Source organism: Tauraco erythrolophus, chromosome 14 (assembly GCF_009769465.1).
Source record: "Tauraco erythrolophus isolate bTauEry1 chromosome 14, bTauEry1.pri, whole genome shotgun sequence".
NCBI lineage: Eukaryota > Metazoa > Chordata > Aves > Musophagiformes > Musophagidae > Tauraco > Tauraco erythrolophus.
Genome location: NC_141478.1, coordinates 9,698,725 through 9,716,757, shown reverse-complemented (window position 1 = coordinate 9,716,757; position 18,033 = coordinate 9,698,725). Strand labels below are relative to the sequence as shown.

Genomic DNA, 18,033 nt, shown 5'->3' with positions numbered 1-18,033 from the left:
AGACCTTAGTGCTCTGAGGTCGAACAATTGCTGCAGACATTGAGATCTTCTAGATGGGGGCTATGCCCTGGAGTTGCTGTTCCGAGGTCTGTGATGGCCCCTGAACACGCAAAGGCTGAGGGAAGCTGCCCTCTTCCTCCTCTGCGAAGGAGGAGGTTGGCTACCTCTGTCTAACCTTGAAGGTTCCGAACAACCTGCACGCGGGAACTCTGGGCTCCTTGCCCTTTGTGAGCGATTCCTTCTCCTCCCAGAGAAATGATCTAGCTAAAAATCCTGACCTTACAACCCAGCCTCTGTAACTCATCATGCATACGAAATACTGAATGAAAAACTTTCTACCACGATTCTGATGAAGACATACAGTAGGTGACTTGCCCAAGAGGAAGGTGATTAACTTACCTCTGTGGAAAAGCATATAGCACTCAGAACAGTCAAGAGTCCTCAACATACTTGATAAGCTGAAAATCCTATATTTAACAGAATGGGGTTAACAGGGTTTGACAGAAGTGATTGCTTGGGAATCCAAGCAAAAAATTCAAGTTATCACTGTGTACGCAGTGGACACCAGTCCAACTGATATATCTACCACCAACTCACTCTAAAAAAATCATACACTACAAAACCATCTCACTGCTTGCAGCAAATGAGCTTGAACGATTTCCTAGTAATAGGCCACCACCTTGCACTGTTAAAATGTGAGGTTTCACAGTATAAAAAAGTACTTCACAGAAAGGAAATGCAGCTAATATAGAAAATGCAATCTCGATGCGTTTACAGTCATTTTTTATGAGGCAATATTTTTGGGAAAGCAAGAACAATAGAAATAAAAGCAGCCAGTGAGAAATGTATAGTTATAGGCCTCAATTCAGTGCAAAAACAGACTAATAGCTTATGTAAGTAAATGTTTGTTCTGAATAGAGAACCACCTGAATTAAAAGTAAGAACACCTATGTGAGGTGATGGAGACTCCCACGATATCTAAATCCTTGACATATATTGTCAACCTTTCAATACACTCCAGAATGGACCCTTTGTAAAGGCAAAAGAAACCAGTACAAGAAATCACTTCATACAGCACAAGATATACATAAAGTACCAAAATGTACACACATTCAAGTTTAAGTTAGAAAAGGCGGAGCTGAATCTTCTGGTGAGAGAGGCCTACGTTATGTTTCTTAATCTCACACTTAAAGTGACCTAAAAACTACAAGAATCAAAGAAAACAGAATATTGCGTCTGCTTCCAGAAACTTAAGCTTAAAGCAAGGCATCGAAATTGAGCGGTAGGCACTGTAACAAGACATCACCTTACCTTTCTCTGTTAGTCTTTGTTACTTTGTTAATCTATTTAAAAATTACCATTCAAAGGAAATATTAGGTATCATTCACATTCAAATATTTAAGACTCAGAGATTATTTTTTTTTTTTTAAATCAAGCGAAGTTTTTCATCTCTGAGGTAGATGACAATAATAAAAAAAAAATTAAAATGGAGCTGTCAATAAACACTAACAAGTGCTGGAGCTCCTCTGTCAGCACTGATGCACCCCAAGGAGGAGAGAGCAAGCCCTACACCACTATCTGAAAAATGAGAAATGTGTCTTCTGGTTTAGTAGCTTCTACAGAAATGCAACACAGAAAAAGCAGAGCCAAAATTACACTGAAATGGCCTTGGAGAAGAACTTCCATTTCTGCTTCGCAAGCTACTCAGAAAACGGTGGAAACATGCCCAGGTCAGCAAAATCTTCAATGTTGTAATTGCCAGTACCCTGCGTCGGATCCCCCGGCATTGGCAGCATGTCCTGCACGATAAGGAAAAAATCAAAGTGAAGTGTCACTTGCTAACACGTTATCCAGACACAAACTGTTTCCTGTTCATCTTTTCAGTCTAAAACCAGAAAAGGCCAAAGGTTAGACAAATCAAGGTGAAAACCAGACCTGTGCAGGGGGCTGGGCTAAGGTTTATGTGCTACTTATGTTTTGCTGAAGCGTTTCTGAAAGGAAGATGGGACTTAAGCAGGGCAGAAGTTTTGGATTGCTCCTCTGAATAAGGCACGTTTGAGCTGCCCCATACTCCTCCCAGGACGAAACAGCTCCCCTTGGAACCGGTAGCTACATACGGAGAGAAGCAAACTCTCTGGTTTCACTAGGTGGGAAGTATTGAGCATCTCACATGCACCTGCACCCTAGTTTGGGGAGGGTCTCACCTCCTCACCAGCGCTCTGTAAGTGAACGTATTGCTGCTCTTTGTCCTCTGAGGAACACTAAAGACTGGACATCCACCCCAGCTAACAAGATGCCCAAGCAGGCTTCATGCATGTACAAAGGCAGACGAAATAGCAGGAACTTCTCAGGAGAAACGGGATTTCATACTAACTGCTCCCACGTGTCTTGAGCCAAATGAGGTCCCTGCAGGCGGCTTCGAAAAATACTCAACCTTTCCTCTCAGCTGGAGACTGAAGCCACAGGGAAAAGACATCCCTTGCTGAGAAAAATAGAGTTTACGCTTGCTTTTCCTGTCAGTCCTTACAATAATAAGCTCTTACTGCAAAGCCAAGTTTTGCCAGGGATGGCTCATTATCCAAAAAAACAAAACCTAAAGAGCAAACAAGAAAGCTCACAGGATCTGCTCTGTGAAGGAGTAACTACTGAGAACTGGTGGGTACTGAGAAGTCACCCCAAAATAAAGACAGATTAAAATCCATCTGAGATCTCTGTAGCATCCCTGTCGATGGTGGTGAAAGAGGCTGTGAACACAACTGGCAGTTTCTCAGCTGCCAGGGTCAGCCTTTGTTTTTTGACCAGAACTTGCACTTATTCTGCGTTTTCCCACATTCCTTCCCAGCCAAGGGGAAGCTGTAGCTGCCCTTGCCTGTTTTAATTTCCATCCCTTTGAAGGCATTTCTGCTGCTGGGGCCTCCGAGGCAAGGGCTCCGTAGGTATGGACTTGGCAAGGTAGCTCCCCTCTCCAGTCTGCCTCTCTCCGTATGTCCAGCTAACCCAGGGCTGGCTTCAGGTACAAACAGCCCAAGCAACTTCTTGGAGGCCTTGAACTGAGCTCATCTGAATTTCTCATCACATCAGGCTATTATCCCAATTCCTGCCAAATGCACAGTCAATGCCCAGAGCTCTGCGGGTGAGCCCGGTTCTCCCTTTCTCCCTCAGCCCTCCTTCCCACTGATTTCATAAGACATTTGCTGGGACACAGCATTTGCCTGAGACACAAGCAAGATGCTGGCTGGAGCTCCATGTCCCTGTGGGCCATCGAGCCATGCTGCCATCAGGTCCACTGGAATCACCCTGAATATGCTTTTGGGTTAAAGTACGTGCAGAATGATTAAACTGCTTACAGACAGAGATGCAACACATTAATCTTGCCTGGTAATGGGGTAGAGCATGCAGACAGGGAGTTATTCCAGACGTAGTGATGTTATGTGTTCCTGTGTGAAGCAATGGTTCGTTCACACAGGAATATTTTCAGGCTAACGTCTCTTCTGCAGCATTCCTGCGAGCAACTGAGCACGAGCCCAGTCATGCAGGTAAATTTACTTTCTGAAAGATAATAAGGTGCCCCACTTCTAAACCTTGCTTGTGGCTTTAACTGTCTTTTCTGCACTTATCTGCATTGTTCTGGGCAAACTGTCATCTTGATCTAATTTCAAAATAAGTTATACAAGGACAGAGACCTTATGAGTTAACTTATCAAGTCCCACTCCACCTGTAGTGAAGGCCCAAATGACACTTAATGTTACAAAATCAGGTAGCTGAAGAGGATTGTTTACCAGCTATCTGATATCTGACTGGGTTTAACCTTAAAAAAATAATGGGCTGCTATCTTCTACGCAGTATCAGACTCCTTTCCTGCTTGAACTATCAAAGAGCATTATGCTGATGTCTAACTGGGATTGACTGAGATTTGACAGGCCAGCACCAGGATAAGATAGACCCTCTATTGGGGACTATTTCGTGGCCTCCCTGCAAAACACATAAGCCCTAAATACAGGGTGCAAAGAGAAGGGAAAACAGCACTTAAAATCACCAAAGATGCTGTTTTCCGCAGAAAACAAAACCATCTCAGTTGCAGCTAATGCCAGCTAACAGCAGGCAAACCCACGGCACCACACGGCAAGAGGCAATTGCTCCAAGCCCTGCTAGCACCCTGGTCAGCCAGGGCCACGGTTCTTCAACTCGGCAGTGAGAAGCTGGAGAGACTTGGGGCTTGCTGAGCTCTCCTCACCTGGAACACCTCGGTCTGACTGGTCTGTGGGTGCGAGTGCTGGTCGCCGCTTTGCTGGTTGTGATGTTGGCTCTGCCACTGGGACCAGACTTCGGAAGGTCTCCCCTGGAACTGGCCGCTGCTCTGGCCACCTTCAGCTGGCCAGGGGGAGAAAGGGCAGAAGTCAGAGAGCAGCTCCTTCAAAACACCTGCCTGCTTTTGAGGCTTCATCCCTCAATGCCCGTGTTTGCAAATGAGTCTTAGAAAAAAGACCCTGCGTGACACCCAGCCCCTGCCGGGCGGAAGGCGAAGGGAGCAAAGTTCACCGCTGCGGCTGCGCAGACACGGCAGGTGAATTGCTCACAGCAAAACACACGGTGACACCACAAGCCAGGCACTGGAAGGCAGGTTTCAAGCATCCCTCCACCACTTTTTAACCACTAAGAAAGAATATCAGCCATTTCACTTCCAAACCAAACTGCACAATCTGAATGCTCTTTTCCTTTAAAAGATTAATTCTTGCAGAGCAGTGGGGGCACAGTTACCTGCTCATCTAAGAAATACGCTTTCAGACTTCGTAAGCAGATGTAAAAACAGTAAGATCACACAGGCAACAGCCTTCCTGTATTAAATGCAGATATTGCTGTATTAAATGCAGACTGTTGTTTGCTGGACTATTTTGTCCTCCAATATTATAGCTGCAAAATGATTTATTTAACATGTAGCTTATAGGAAATTATCATCCTGTTCATATGGTGATGGTTTCTTAAAAGTCTGAGGCCATTTAAATTTCAGAGTAATGTGAACAGCAAGGTTTTACGGTAAATACACTTAAAATGATGATTTCAGGGAGATGGACTACTTCTAAGTAGTCTACCAGGAAAAAATATGATGCCACACGGATTAATTTGGTCACCTGTTACACATCCACTTTCCATGACTACAGTCACAGCTCACACTTAAGCTGGACTCATTTTACCCTGTATTTCTACAGACTGGCCCCAAATATATAAATTTTTTGGACCATTTCTGTTCAATTATTTACAACTTCTCCTTCTAAGAATTAGAATTACACTTTTCCTCCAAACATTTTCTCCTCTTTTGTCTTTTCTTTTTCCTTTCTTTTTTTCTATATAACTACTCCTACTATTTTTGCCTATTTTCCTCTCACTGCAGAGAACCAAGCTGGGTACATCTGGTTGTCCCCAGTTATCAGCGCCCTCTGCCAAGGGTGCCCAACTCCCTGTGCCAAACTTCCCCATGTGTACTATGTCAGATCTCCGATAACCAGACTAGATCACGTCAAATCAGTCGCTACTCAAAGTCATGGCTTCAGAAAATACAGAAACACGTGCTTAATCCAATCCCTTTGGCTACCAGCCAAACTGTGTAAAACAGATAAAGCGAACGTTTTACAGGAAAGTAAAGAGGCCGTAGTGACGTATTTCTATCGCATCTGAAGTAGATAATTACAGCTCTTCCCCTACTGACATTACCACAACCAATAATTCAGCTGACTCAGAAACCCTGCAGCCATTTTATGGGCCAAACCAAAATTCATCTAAGTTACCCTTCAAAAGAAAGCTGCGAGTTTTGTTTTTTATTTTATTCTCAGAACGATACATTGACATTAACTCAGTGAAGCAAACGATGCTTCTTTTCAGCAAAACAGTTACTGCCAGCCGGAGGTTCAAGACATTCATCTTCGTGCAGGCTGTGTTATTAATAGCATCCAAACTGATGTAGGTCAGGAAATGTTTCTCATTAGGTGCAAGGGTTCTTGCCAAGTAGCTTAGGCCTGAAATGCAAGGCTGTCTCATAAACAAATGCACAAAGCCCAGTGAAATGGAAATGGAGGCATGAATAAGCTCTCTGGGAAGAGCTCTGTTCCAATCCACTTCTTCTAAGCAATGCAGCACAGGTCTGCACTTTCTGAGGCTGATCTGCAACAGATCTGCACTGACTTTATTCTCAAGACATAAGAGAAAAATGACACACATTAGCATACTGCTACCTATGCTTTTTGGAATTGCACGTTGTTACCAGCCAGCAGCGTTTTTCAGGGACTCCACGTGTGTTTATCACTGATGGATTCATAATTTTTTTACTCTTTAATATTATTCTGCTGGTGGTGTGCAGAAAACTTACCAAGAGGTCACCCACTGTGTCACGGTCTGAAAGCCACTGAATTAGCTTGTAATAGGAAAAGAAAACCATTTCAAAACATGGCACCTACTCTGATTAGGTCAGTAGCAGTGTCGGCACAAAAAAATCCTGCCTCCAGTCAAACTCCAACAAGCCATCCGTGGGCAAGAGGACACCAGCATGCAGTCAGGGAAGTTGAAAAATGAAAAGAATGTAAATTTATGCCATTTAAGCACTCTCCTGAGAAATGAAAAGAAACTGAACCTGCTGACCACAATTTGGGAAGATGTGTACTAGTGATGTAAGGAACTTTTGAATCTTTCATGGCACCGTTTACTGGGAAAAAGGAAAGAAAAAAAAAATTCCTCCTACTATAAAATGCCACAATATTCTGAAGTGTGTTGGATGTGGAGGTGATGCAGCATGGACAGAACAGCTCATTTTGGTCCACTCTGCTCAATGGGAGAAAGCAAAACCCTTTCAGCCCCTGGGCTTCCCAGTCGACCCACCAAAATAACGAGTTGGAGGATTTTTAATAGTTAATGCTGGAGAGTTTCATTTTCATGTGCATTTCTGTGTTACGTCATTTACACTTACCAAACCCTGCACTTCGGTTTGCTAAGCTAGAGTAGGCATTCCCACTTGGAGACGAGGTGGCTGGGCTGGAAAGAGGGCTATATGACGATGGATCAGCTGGGTAGGTGTGACTTGTTCCAATCCCAAAGGGGGATGACTGAGCCTTGCCAGACTGAGATGGAATTTGCTGAGGAACAAGGGGTGAAAGAAAGGGATGAGTTTTATTGTTGACAAACAGCACACCAGACTCACTTTTTAACAATGTAAATACTAAATAAACTGCAGATGCGAACAGGCACGTTATTCCTATCTTAGCCATATTTTATCTCTGTTGAAGCCAACTTATTGCTGCATAAGGAACACAGCAGACTATAAACCATCACTTACAGCTCTCCTGCTGATTAACCTGCATGTACTCAATATCAGAGCTACTTGGAAAAACATGACTTCTTTCACCTCTACTACAAGGATTAATCTCAAACTGAACAGTTATAAAGAATTCACCTTTATTTGCGAGGTGTTTTGATTTTGCAGTGCCACAGTAAAATCACAGTTATCTGAATGTCTTGCAGAATACATGCAGTTCTCAGATGACCAGAGTCTCCAGCGCTTGGGCGTAAATGGACAAAGATGTTTCAAAGCTAATGAGCTACTTTCTCTCCCTTCCTAAGTAGTACAGGCAGTAAAGTTACCTTGCCTTGTAAAAGGCTTGGGAGGGAGTGTGAATCACCAGCCCTGGGAGGAGGGAATAAACAGTCTAACTTTGCTTTAACTGGGCAGCTGAGTTAATTCAAAGGTATTAAAAACCAACTTGCTGTCATTTTCATCTACATAATGGCTTCGTCGTCGGATTTCCAAGAATGTTACACAAATGATTAAACACTACAAGACTGCTTTGAGACATGCACACACCAAGACTAAGGGAGGTGAAGTGTCTCATCCAAAATCACGTGCTACAGTAACGTATCTACAGACAGAATCTGCATATAAACCATTTCCTACATTATGAACAAATCCAGCAGTTCCAAGAAAAACTCATTGCCTAACCAATTCCACAAATAGAAATTAAAAGTGATTACATCTCTGGATACTTCTAATGATGTGCTCTGTTATTGCCAATCAATGTACTCAAGTGAAGATATTCTGTCGGACAAATGCAGGGGAGCTGGGGGAGAAGAACAGATCCCAACAGGCATATAACACAATGAAGATGCTATTAAGTCTTCAGCTCAGTTCCAAGCTAAGAAATTGTACATTTCTAAAGGTTTTCACAATGACAGTGAGAGCATGATGTGTCACTTCTGCAAGACTTAACTCTATTTGACTTTATTTACGATGGATGAATGAATTCCTATTTCCCAACACTCACATACAAACTCTGTCGACTTAGACAGAATTTGAATAGTAAGAGGGATGAATAATTTTTTTTTAGTTATTTTTAGCATCCTCCATGCCATTAAAAAAAACAGTTAATGTTACAACTGGATTTCATTAACAGGTGTGACAGAATACCCATGGCACACTGAGGACTGGGAAGCATCAGTGATTAATGTGGAAACAATTCAGTTACTGAAAAATTACTTAGTGCCCACCCCAACATGCCATTCTAGGCTACCAAACCATGGAAAGTCAAGAGTGATTAAGAGCAACATTAATGATAGATCAAACATGATTATTTCATATTCTTTGTCTTTAACAGAGTTACAAAACAGGTTTTTTTATTGTTAAACTGGTCAAGACATGACTTCTAGGCCAACATCGTCTGATGGAGGGGTGTGTTGTTTCCTCCAGCACACGACACAGTGTGAGCTCCACTGGGCAGTGCTATGGGAAGGGCAATAGGCTAAGTAGCCTCTGCTCTGAATTCATGCCTGGATTTGTATGAGCCCCTTTCTGATAACACTGCTAACTGTGGGTAACATCGCTGGCTTTGAGGCCTTGGTCCAAGAAAGCTTCACTCCGTGAACTTAATCCTAAAGCATAGCAGCTGTCCTCTTTTATTTCATTCAGTGCATGTATGAAAATAAGTGCAGGATTGAGACCTTCCACTGAGATTTATGTCAGTGCTCTGACTGCCACTATTATGAACACTCTTACAAACTAAATGCAGTTACGCAGAGGGCAGTTGTCTCAAATTATTATAACCTGCCAAGGAACAGAAGTGGGGGAACTGATTTCTCTCCAACCACAAATGATAATGACAAAGTACATTTAATCACATTATAAATGGGGTTTACTAATTCTTTTGTAAAAAGCACAAAGATTGCAAATCTTTAACAACGATGAAAATAAAACACTTTTAATCAATACCTGTCCTGGAAATGGTGGGCGATTTCCTGTCCAGGCAACCTGACTCTGATTTAGCTGGCGAGATATCTGTGTCAGATTCTGGCTGGTTGATGAAGAAGACTGGATATCGTTCACACCAGGCACATGTACCACAGATGAGCTAAAGGAACAGAAACAGTGCCTCATTTGTAGGATATATTCTTGATGCACAAATAGTATTTCAGTTATGGAAATGTTGATAATCACATTAAAACTAATTGTTCAATCTGTCTTAATAAAAAATGACTTTAAACCATCACAAAACTATGAAACATACTGGCATTCTAAAATGTCAGTTCAAACAGACACAAAGGGCAAAATTATTTTGAATTAGACTTCTACAATCTCTTTGAAACAGCTTGCAAGAATAATAGTCTAACACACAGTGCATAAACACTTAGCTCCATACTTGTTTAGTATTTAACGCATTAAAGAAAACCTGCTTGCAGACAGTACTCGGGCAGGGACTTAATTTTAAATTTGTGCTTAAAGTCAACACTATTTAAGCATTTGCTTAAATGTCATCCTAAATGAAGATGCACAAAAAGATGATACTTATAAGTACTTCTTTATTTGTTTCCCGCCTGGGAAATAAAGAAGTGTGTGCTATATATTAAAAATATGAACTTTTAATTCTGATTTTCACCAACTGATGCTAAAAAAGAGCATGTAGTAACATATCCAGACAAAAGAATAATCAAGACAAAAACTTAAACTAATGTAATAGCTTTGGAATTAAAAAAAAAAAAAAGTATTTCCAAAGGAACTTGTTTATATGTTGGCTGTTTCCTAATTACTGAATATCACCACAGAGAAATTTCCCAGAAATTCTTAATTAAAAGGAAAATTTTAAAAAGGACCGCTCCACTTTACCATTTTATTCTCATGGAAGTCTTGAACAACTGAATCTATATAACCACACATTTTGAATGTGCTTTTATATATTTTTATCTATAAAAATACATATTTATTATTATTTTACATGCCATATATAAATATATCCATGAATATAAATGAAGACAGAACATATAAAAATGCTTTTATGCATCAATTGAAACAGCTTGCTCTTGCTTTTTTCTCCAATCTCTTCTCTATTGTCTGTTTTCACAGGCATTTTACAGAGAAAGAAGAGAGCAGATTGGGAAAAGAAGTAAACAAGGCTGAGCAGAGAGGATGCAGGAATCCGAATCCTCTGAGAAGATGGACAAAATCCCTCCCCGAGTAGTAAGCAAAACGTGACAAGCATTTGAATATGGGAGTCGCTATTCTGTCTTTCTTAAGCTGCCTAAAAGCAAAGTGCGTGTTTAGAAATTCCTTGTAGAGTTTGTTTTCTATTTTTTTATTTTATTTTTATTTTTTTTACTACAACAGAGTCTCTGAAGAGGGAAATGTGGACCAGAAAGTCCATCTAAATCTAGCTGAACTTGGAAGCACACAACAGCTGCTGGGAAGGGCTGGCCCTACTGCCAACACCTTCCCAGCTGGACTGGCAAGTCCCATCGTCTAAGGGGCTTGGACTGCATATGGAATATATACTTTGAAACTAGGAGTCTGCCAAGTAGTGCCTAAAGGGTGCCCAGGCTCAGTAACGGAATGGACCAGCCTGGAGAGCATCTACAGAGGACAGTTCATGGGGGGTGAAAATGCTGGCAGATTGTGTCGTAGCTTGACGTAACAGAACAGCAGTAGGAAAAAAGCTACAGTTAAGCACCAGGAATTAACAAAGGAAATTAACAAAACACATGCCAAACCCCAAGATGGCAAGTCAACTATCCAGTAATATACAATATCCAATTAAAAGACATTTTAATTTACTGTCATATCCCCCTCAAGTTAATCTTGGTTTTAATGTGACAAAACACACGCATGGGGATTTTATTTCTCCCCACTGCGATTATTAGCAATTATAACTTTAAGAACACATTGGTTTAAATAAAATTATCATTTGCAGATGTTTTCTAATTCCTGGAACTGACAGCTTCTGAATGGCTGTTCCTTCCCTCTCCCAACCTCAGTTGGTCTAAAACAGGAGAATGAAACTTCAGTATCACAGTCCCAGAACGGTGACACGAAAAGCTAATCAGTGTTATCACACTCTCAAAAGTGACTGGAAATGCAGGCAAACGCTTAAGCTTCAGATCAGCCAAATCTGTATTGCCAGTTGGTAGGCAACGATGTGTACTCTGAATAACTCAAAAATGCCTTGGAAAATGCCAGACCACCACCTTATGTGTATTTGGAAACTGTCTTAGAAAACCATTCATGCTTGTGCCCCAGCCCTCACCAGAGACTATGGATCAAGCATCCCTCTGTTCCCTTTAGTAAGGTGTCCACACTGATGCCCTCCAAGGCAGCCTGCAAAAGTACCGACAGGTGTAAGTGCAAAACAAATCTTTGCACATTCCTACCTTAGTTGAATGTTCTTCAGATCTCTGAGCATGCCCCACCACCTTTCAGATTTATTTCCCTTCATGATTTGTTGCTGCTTCTTAGCTTTTTTTTTTCAATTACATCATCACAGCAACAAGTATCTACCTACCAGCCGCTATTTTTGACAGAGATATCCAAATCATCTCAGCATGTAAACCTAGCCTGAGTGCTGAGACATCACATAGGAGTGAAGCGTACACAAAGTAAAGTTCAGTCACATAAAGAAAGCCCTTGCACCTTAGGTCAGTTTTGCTTTCACTAGACTGAAGGGGAACAGTCCTCCACTATCAGACAGAAGCTGATACATTCAGGATCTGGATATCAGTACCTGAAAGTCTTTCCCGAATGTCCTGGCTGAAATGGGCTTCCCTGTGAGTAAAGCTGCTGGCTTCCTGCTGTGGATGCTGAGGCCATCATTTTTTTATCTGCTACAAAAGAAAAACAAATCACAGGAAGAGAAAAGTTTAGGGGATAAGAAAATGAAGACAAAATTATTTAATGAGAATTGCAATGTATACAGGCAGTAGGGATTCTTCTTTCCTTCTTAAAAGACTTATGAAGACGCCCTGTGGAACACATGAAGAATGACACAAAAGGGCTGTATGACAATTCAGTATGGAACGAGAGCCACAGCTGGTTTGTGTCGACTTCATACCCACGTCCCAGGAAGTACTTCACTAATGCTATTGTTTTCATGGAACATAACGCTGGTACGTGCCCTCCAGCCACACAGCCCAGACCTTCTCTGTGCCCGCTGGAAGCTGCTCCTGACCACGCAGGCAGGAAGGGGAATGGCAGACGGAGAGCGGCTCTGGCCGAGGCGGGCAGGGATGGGTACATGGGTCCCAGCTACAGACTGGAAAGGGAAAAAAGGTTTTCTGGAAGAAAGATGGGAGAGTCTGCCCAGGGGAATGGAGGAATGCTGCATGAAACAAGCCTGGCTTGAAGAAGGTCCGATGCACGTGCACCCCTGTGGGCTATGGGGATGGCCTCAGGCGAGGGTACGTTTCTGGCTGCAGAAGCAGCCCTCCAGGTTTGCTGCTGTTCCTGCAGTCTCTTCACACTGAGGTAGTGGAAAGGCAAAAAACTGGTCTCTCATGGATTTTACTGTCCTATATGTGGCTTGAGGGAGTCATGAAATAGGATGTAAGCATCCCAGTGGGGGGTAAGACAGACTAGCGTAGTGAATAACACAGACACGGAGATGCCATTAACTTTTATAGTCTACTCTTAACGTGGCAACTGGAGATCAATCTCTAATTGAATGAAACGAGATTGGGTGAACAGTGCCATTTGGTCCCTTAATTTAATTTTCTGGCACTGGATTATTCCAAAGCACAGGGAAACCTCACTACTACTACTTTTCTTAAAATAATTTAAAGGTCTGCTCCACCTTCCTTTATTCACTTTCTCCATCTTCCCTTACTACCTCTAAGCACAAAACACTCTGCAACTCACTGATGGCTTTGCAACCATTTTTTGTTATGCACCTTTGGTACGCCTAGAAATCAAGCCCACCTCCTCATTTTCCCCTTTGCTCTGTTCAGATTCCCACTTATTTAACAAGATGCTCTCCTGGACAAATGGCCCACTCAGCTCACAAGTAACGGAAGTGGTTTTTAGTTTTCCCTAGCTTTTAGAGACCTTGTGAGTGTGACTCATCAAAGGCCTCCAACACACACCAGCTCTTCCCTGTTACCTAAGTTCTTACTATGTTATGTTCCTAACAGGAATCTAAACTTGCATTCCCAAAGAAAAAAGTCACCTCGAATTACGTCACAGGAGCCTTGGAGAAAGTGCATGAATGCCACTGATGCAAGCTGTCATTGCTTTTCCTCTGTAATGTAGAAATTCCTCACCGGTTACACATTGTCCAGCACAGACACCGAGTCTGGGCTGCAAACCTGAGCTCTCATATAAAAAAAAACCCACAGAGAAATGGGGACAAGGTGTAGAGAAGGTTGTGTATGTAGTAGGAAGAATTGAGAATGGGCTGGGGGGGTATCTCTGAGAAGAAGGACAGATGATTTTGCCTTTTTTTTTCAGTAATGCCATTCTTGCATGAGATGTCCCATTTTTTAAGGCCACCTTTTACAGGGATACCAAACTCTCAGGGTTAGAAAAGACTGAGCCAAAATCCTGTGGGTACTTTAGATAGCTGAGAACAACTTACCAGCAAAATTGACTGCCCTAAATGAACTGGAATTCCTCGAGTGGAGCAGAGTTGCTATGGCAGCTACCAGGGTCTGTGCCACAGGATGAGGCCAAGACAAAGGGAACAGCTAAACTAATCACAAGCACCAAACTCAGCTTTCAAATCTCTTTCCTGAGTTACATCGAATGCTCTTTAGCTTCTGAATCTGGCCCACATCTCTCCCAGCTGTATTCCCACTCAGGACTTCACACACTACTTCTCTGCTCTCACCTTTGGTACAGCACTGAAAACCTATTCTGTCTTGGTTTTTACCTGCATCCTTAGACCTGTTTCTCTCTATAAACTCCATCACTGTACTGGTCAATGTTATGCCCTTCTCCCAGCAGGACCAGTGTTTCTGCCTGTAGAATGAAGATCTCTGTAAGAACCGCATCATCCCGCGCTTCAAGGCACCTGCATGAATCAGCGAAGGCAGGCTTCCTCTCCCCGCTCTTGTTTTTTAGTTATACGTGGCCACTGCATGCAATTACAGCAACAGTTTCCCTATGTCAAACCTGTATTTTTACAGAACGTAGCAGAGAATGAGACTGAGCATCAACATAACGCAAATGTCTTGAAGGCAGCACGCAGGTTTGTCAATATTGGTTTTGGACAGTGTATCTCATCTCTAACTGTGAACCATCTCTTTTTATCATTCAGAGAAGACCTTGATCACAGCTCCCATGAGAAATTCAGACAGGGTGAATGTCCCAAAAAAAGCATAGCCTGTAAATTGATAAGAATGAAAAAAGAAATGGCATTTCCAAGAACATAACCTCCCAGTCCCCTCACAGCTTGCTAGACCCTTAACCCTAACCCCTCCCCACAAACAGTTGAGAGCTGCCTGAAAAAGAGCCAATAAGGCAGCCAAAAAGCAAGATGTTCCTGCTTGGAAAAACATATTCGGGTGTTCAGGGTTGGAGTCTTGCTACTTTCTAATAGACCCCCTTTATGGCCTCAGCTGTTGACTTCCCTGTTAGAGTAGACAGACAAGGATCAACAGGAATAACAGAGAAATGCTGGCAACAGGAGGACAGCATATCAAGTCTATCCTGCAGTTACAGTGCCTTCTCCATTCAAAAGGCCAAGCCAGACATAAGAAACCAATGCAGTGAGGTCATCTCCTAACAGCCCTGGAGTCAAACCCTGCAGGTCATTTCCTCCATCCACTGCGTGACACTTGCACATTGATTTATTTAAAACAATGTAAAAACTTCTCTTTTTCCGTAAGGACAGTTAAGAACAATAAACAATAAAGAGTTCTTCCACAAGCAGTGGAATTAATGAGCCTGGTTTCCTACAGATATATTTCTGACGACCCCTTCAGCTGTCAGTCTTCTCAATGACTTCTGTCTGTTAGGGCAACAAGCAGCACAGGTTGAGGCTAGTTTGAGTCAGCTACGTCTGTCTGGCAAGTTGGCTGCTACCTCTTGGAACAGGACTGGGAAATCCTTCATTGAGGGCACTCAGTTAGGACTCTGTCCTCACAGTAATTTTTGCAAAATATTGACAAATATACTATTTTTGAGACTCCTATCACTCTTGTAAGAACTTGTTAACAACTTCAGAAGTTGTGAGAAAAAGAGCAAGGACTCACCAATAGGTAATGTGACTGGAGATGCCACAACTGACCAGAAAACAAGTATATTATTACACTTCAAGGCAGCGTATGCCTCTGAAAACATCAAAACAAAAGCTTGTGATTTGATTAAAAACTGCAGGCCTATATAAAGACTACGTGGTAACTTTCTCAATCCATGTCTATTTGAAGAGGTGAACTCGTAACTGCTGTTTAAGAAAGAAAATACATACTTAGAAACTAAGTTATGCTCAGTATGTTCAGCATCTATGAACACTGCTTAAGGTGCCCCTGTGAAATGAAAAATAGGTAGCCTTGGTGACACAGAAGCTGTCCTGCCCTCCTTGAATTTACTCTTCATCATCTTTAGGGGAAATATTATCTAAAGGCAAATTCTAGGAAACTGGTCTGAAGACTGACATTGCTTGGAAACTTCTCTGCCACGTTGTAGTTTCTCTTCATTCTCTTGAAGCTGTGCTCCACATCACGTAACCAAGCTTAAATAGTATTAAAAATTAAACAGAGACATTTCACTTACAAGCAGTCATTCCAGCAAACATCTCAGCAAATCTAGGATCTCTCTCTTGGGAGAAGATAGCATCAGGCTTTTCCACAGACTTTCCACCCTCATGAACGTTAGCTGGTATACTGGGAACAGGCACCTGTTGAGATATAGAGAGGAAGGTAATTCCCTCCATCATAGCTGATGAAAATAAATTTAGGGACAGTGACAATGTATTTTTAATTTTGCTGAAATCTGCCATTGTTTTACATTTTAAAAGATCAGAGGCACAAAAATAAAAACTTGAGAAATTTCACCTGAGATAAATCATAGGATGACAGCCCATCTCTTTGATGTACTTCAAGTTCTGCTTGCTGTTGCTGCAGTTGCCTGCAAAGGAGACAAAATGACTTCATTACAAAAACCAATTAAGACACAAAAAGGAACAGCCATGGTCTCCTATTTTATACTCCATGTGAAACATCCTCAGATGATTTAGTAAATCCTTTCCTGTGAGATTCATCTATTTTTAAAGCTTTCTCACTGAGAAAGCTTGCACCACAGGAATGTAACAGGGCACATGAAGAGCTCTGCTGTAACAGCACAGAAATGTAGTAATGGGGGATGGAATACAACCTCCTTGTGAAGGATTTAAGAATTCACCATTAAAACACCAAGAATATCTTCCTCATTTTAACAATGAATATACCAGACCCCTTCACTGATCCCACTGAAGTAAACAAGAAACCTCCAGTAACATTAAAGCAGAATTATGCTGGTCAATCAGAAAAAGTGATCAAAGCTCTGTCTGAAGCATGTCAGACCAAATGGAACAACCTGTTGAGCTAGAAGGAACTGCACATAAATCCTTTTTTGTAATAAAACCTATTTAAGATGCTTTGGTTCTACTTTCCTCAGGATCCAAGTCCAGATTCTATTCAATTTTTGAAAGCTTTTAAGGCAGTGAATGTTCAGAAATAAATAGCTTGTGCTACTATATAAAATTAAGACATTACATAAAATAAATTTGTGTTGACAAATGCTACAGAAAACACAGATCTCCTCTTCATGATAATCAGAGCTGAACAAAAAATAACCATTGTTTAAAGGAGATGAAAATGACTGGAAGTAATAGCCTTAATCCAATTATATGAATTTAGGAAAAATTACATGTGCAGCAGCAATAGAAAAATACTTCAAAAAAAACCTGCCAGAGCCAATAAATGTTAGGGACATATGCCAGAACGAAGAACTTTAGTGTTGAAGACTCTGCAGACTCTTGAAATGCACTCGATTTGTGTTCAGGGTCAGGTGCTGTTACTTAACTACGACAATTAGCCAATACCAACAGATAAAATCATTGGAAGTCACGAGAATTCACTGACAGGTGACCTGTAGGGACAGCATGCGAGTGATAGTAAGTCAGGCATATTCACATCCTACATGTGCAAATGTTGCCTACTTATAAAAATGTGCAGATTTTTAATATAGTTCTAATATATCTCACACACTGATCTTCTGAATCCATTTCTTCACTTGCTTTTTTTAATTCTGAGAGGACACAAATTCAAAGCTGCTAATTAAAAAAAAATCAGTTATGTTAATTGTTGTTACAGAAAATTTCAAAGTTACTGCAGCAAAACAACTTCTACACAGAAAGCAGTACAGTTTATCAGAAATGAAACCCAATCCTTTCGAAATGAAAGGCAAAAGCACTACTGATGCATTAAGGTCAGAATTTTACCATTAAAACGTGAGCTCACGCTTTCTGGTTTGGACTTACACCATCCCGACATGTTGGGTTATTAGGAACCTCACTTGTTTGAGCACAGGCTTGTGTGATTGTTTGCAGACAGACAAACCCAGTGTTGTCCCATTGCTGAGCTGGGCGCAAGAGCCACCTGATCTTGGAGCACAGCGCTGGGTTTGATGGAGAAGGCAGAGTCCCTTGCTCTGGTGTGGGCCAGTACCATCAAGGGCACTGAACCAGCCACTAGCATGCAGCTGGGAGCTCGCTGGCATAGCAGTGCCTCAAGGAAGACTGCCTGTGCAATGACAAATGAACC

The 18,033-nt window shown here is 41.8% G+C and overlaps 1 protein-coding gene across 1 annotated transcript in view; it reads right to left on the bottom strand.

Annotated features, from left to right (window-relative positions):
* Positions 1–1,700: 1,700 nt before the first annotated feature.
* ARNT2 (aryl hydrocarbon receptor nuclear translocator 2) overlaps positions 1,701–18,033 on the bottom strand; it is a 75,863-nt gene continuing 59,530 nt past the window's right edge. The window contains exons 12-18 of the mRNA XM_009978420.2: positions 16,285–16,357; positions 16,004–16,127; positions 12,021–12,120; positions 9,245–9,383; positions 6,956–7,121; positions 4,235–4,371; positions 1,701–1,799 (exon numbers count right to left, since the gene is read on the bottom strand). Of these exons, the coding sequence (XP_009976722.2) occupies positions 1,701–1,799; positions 4,235–4,371; positions 6,956–7,121; positions 9,245–9,383; positions 12,021–12,120; positions 16,004–16,127; positions 16,285–16,357 (838 nt within the window). The remainder of the gene's footprint in view (positions 1,800–4,234; positions 4,372–6,955; positions 7,122–9,244; positions 9,384–12,020; positions 12,121–16,003; positions 16,128–16,284; positions 16,358–18,033) is intronic.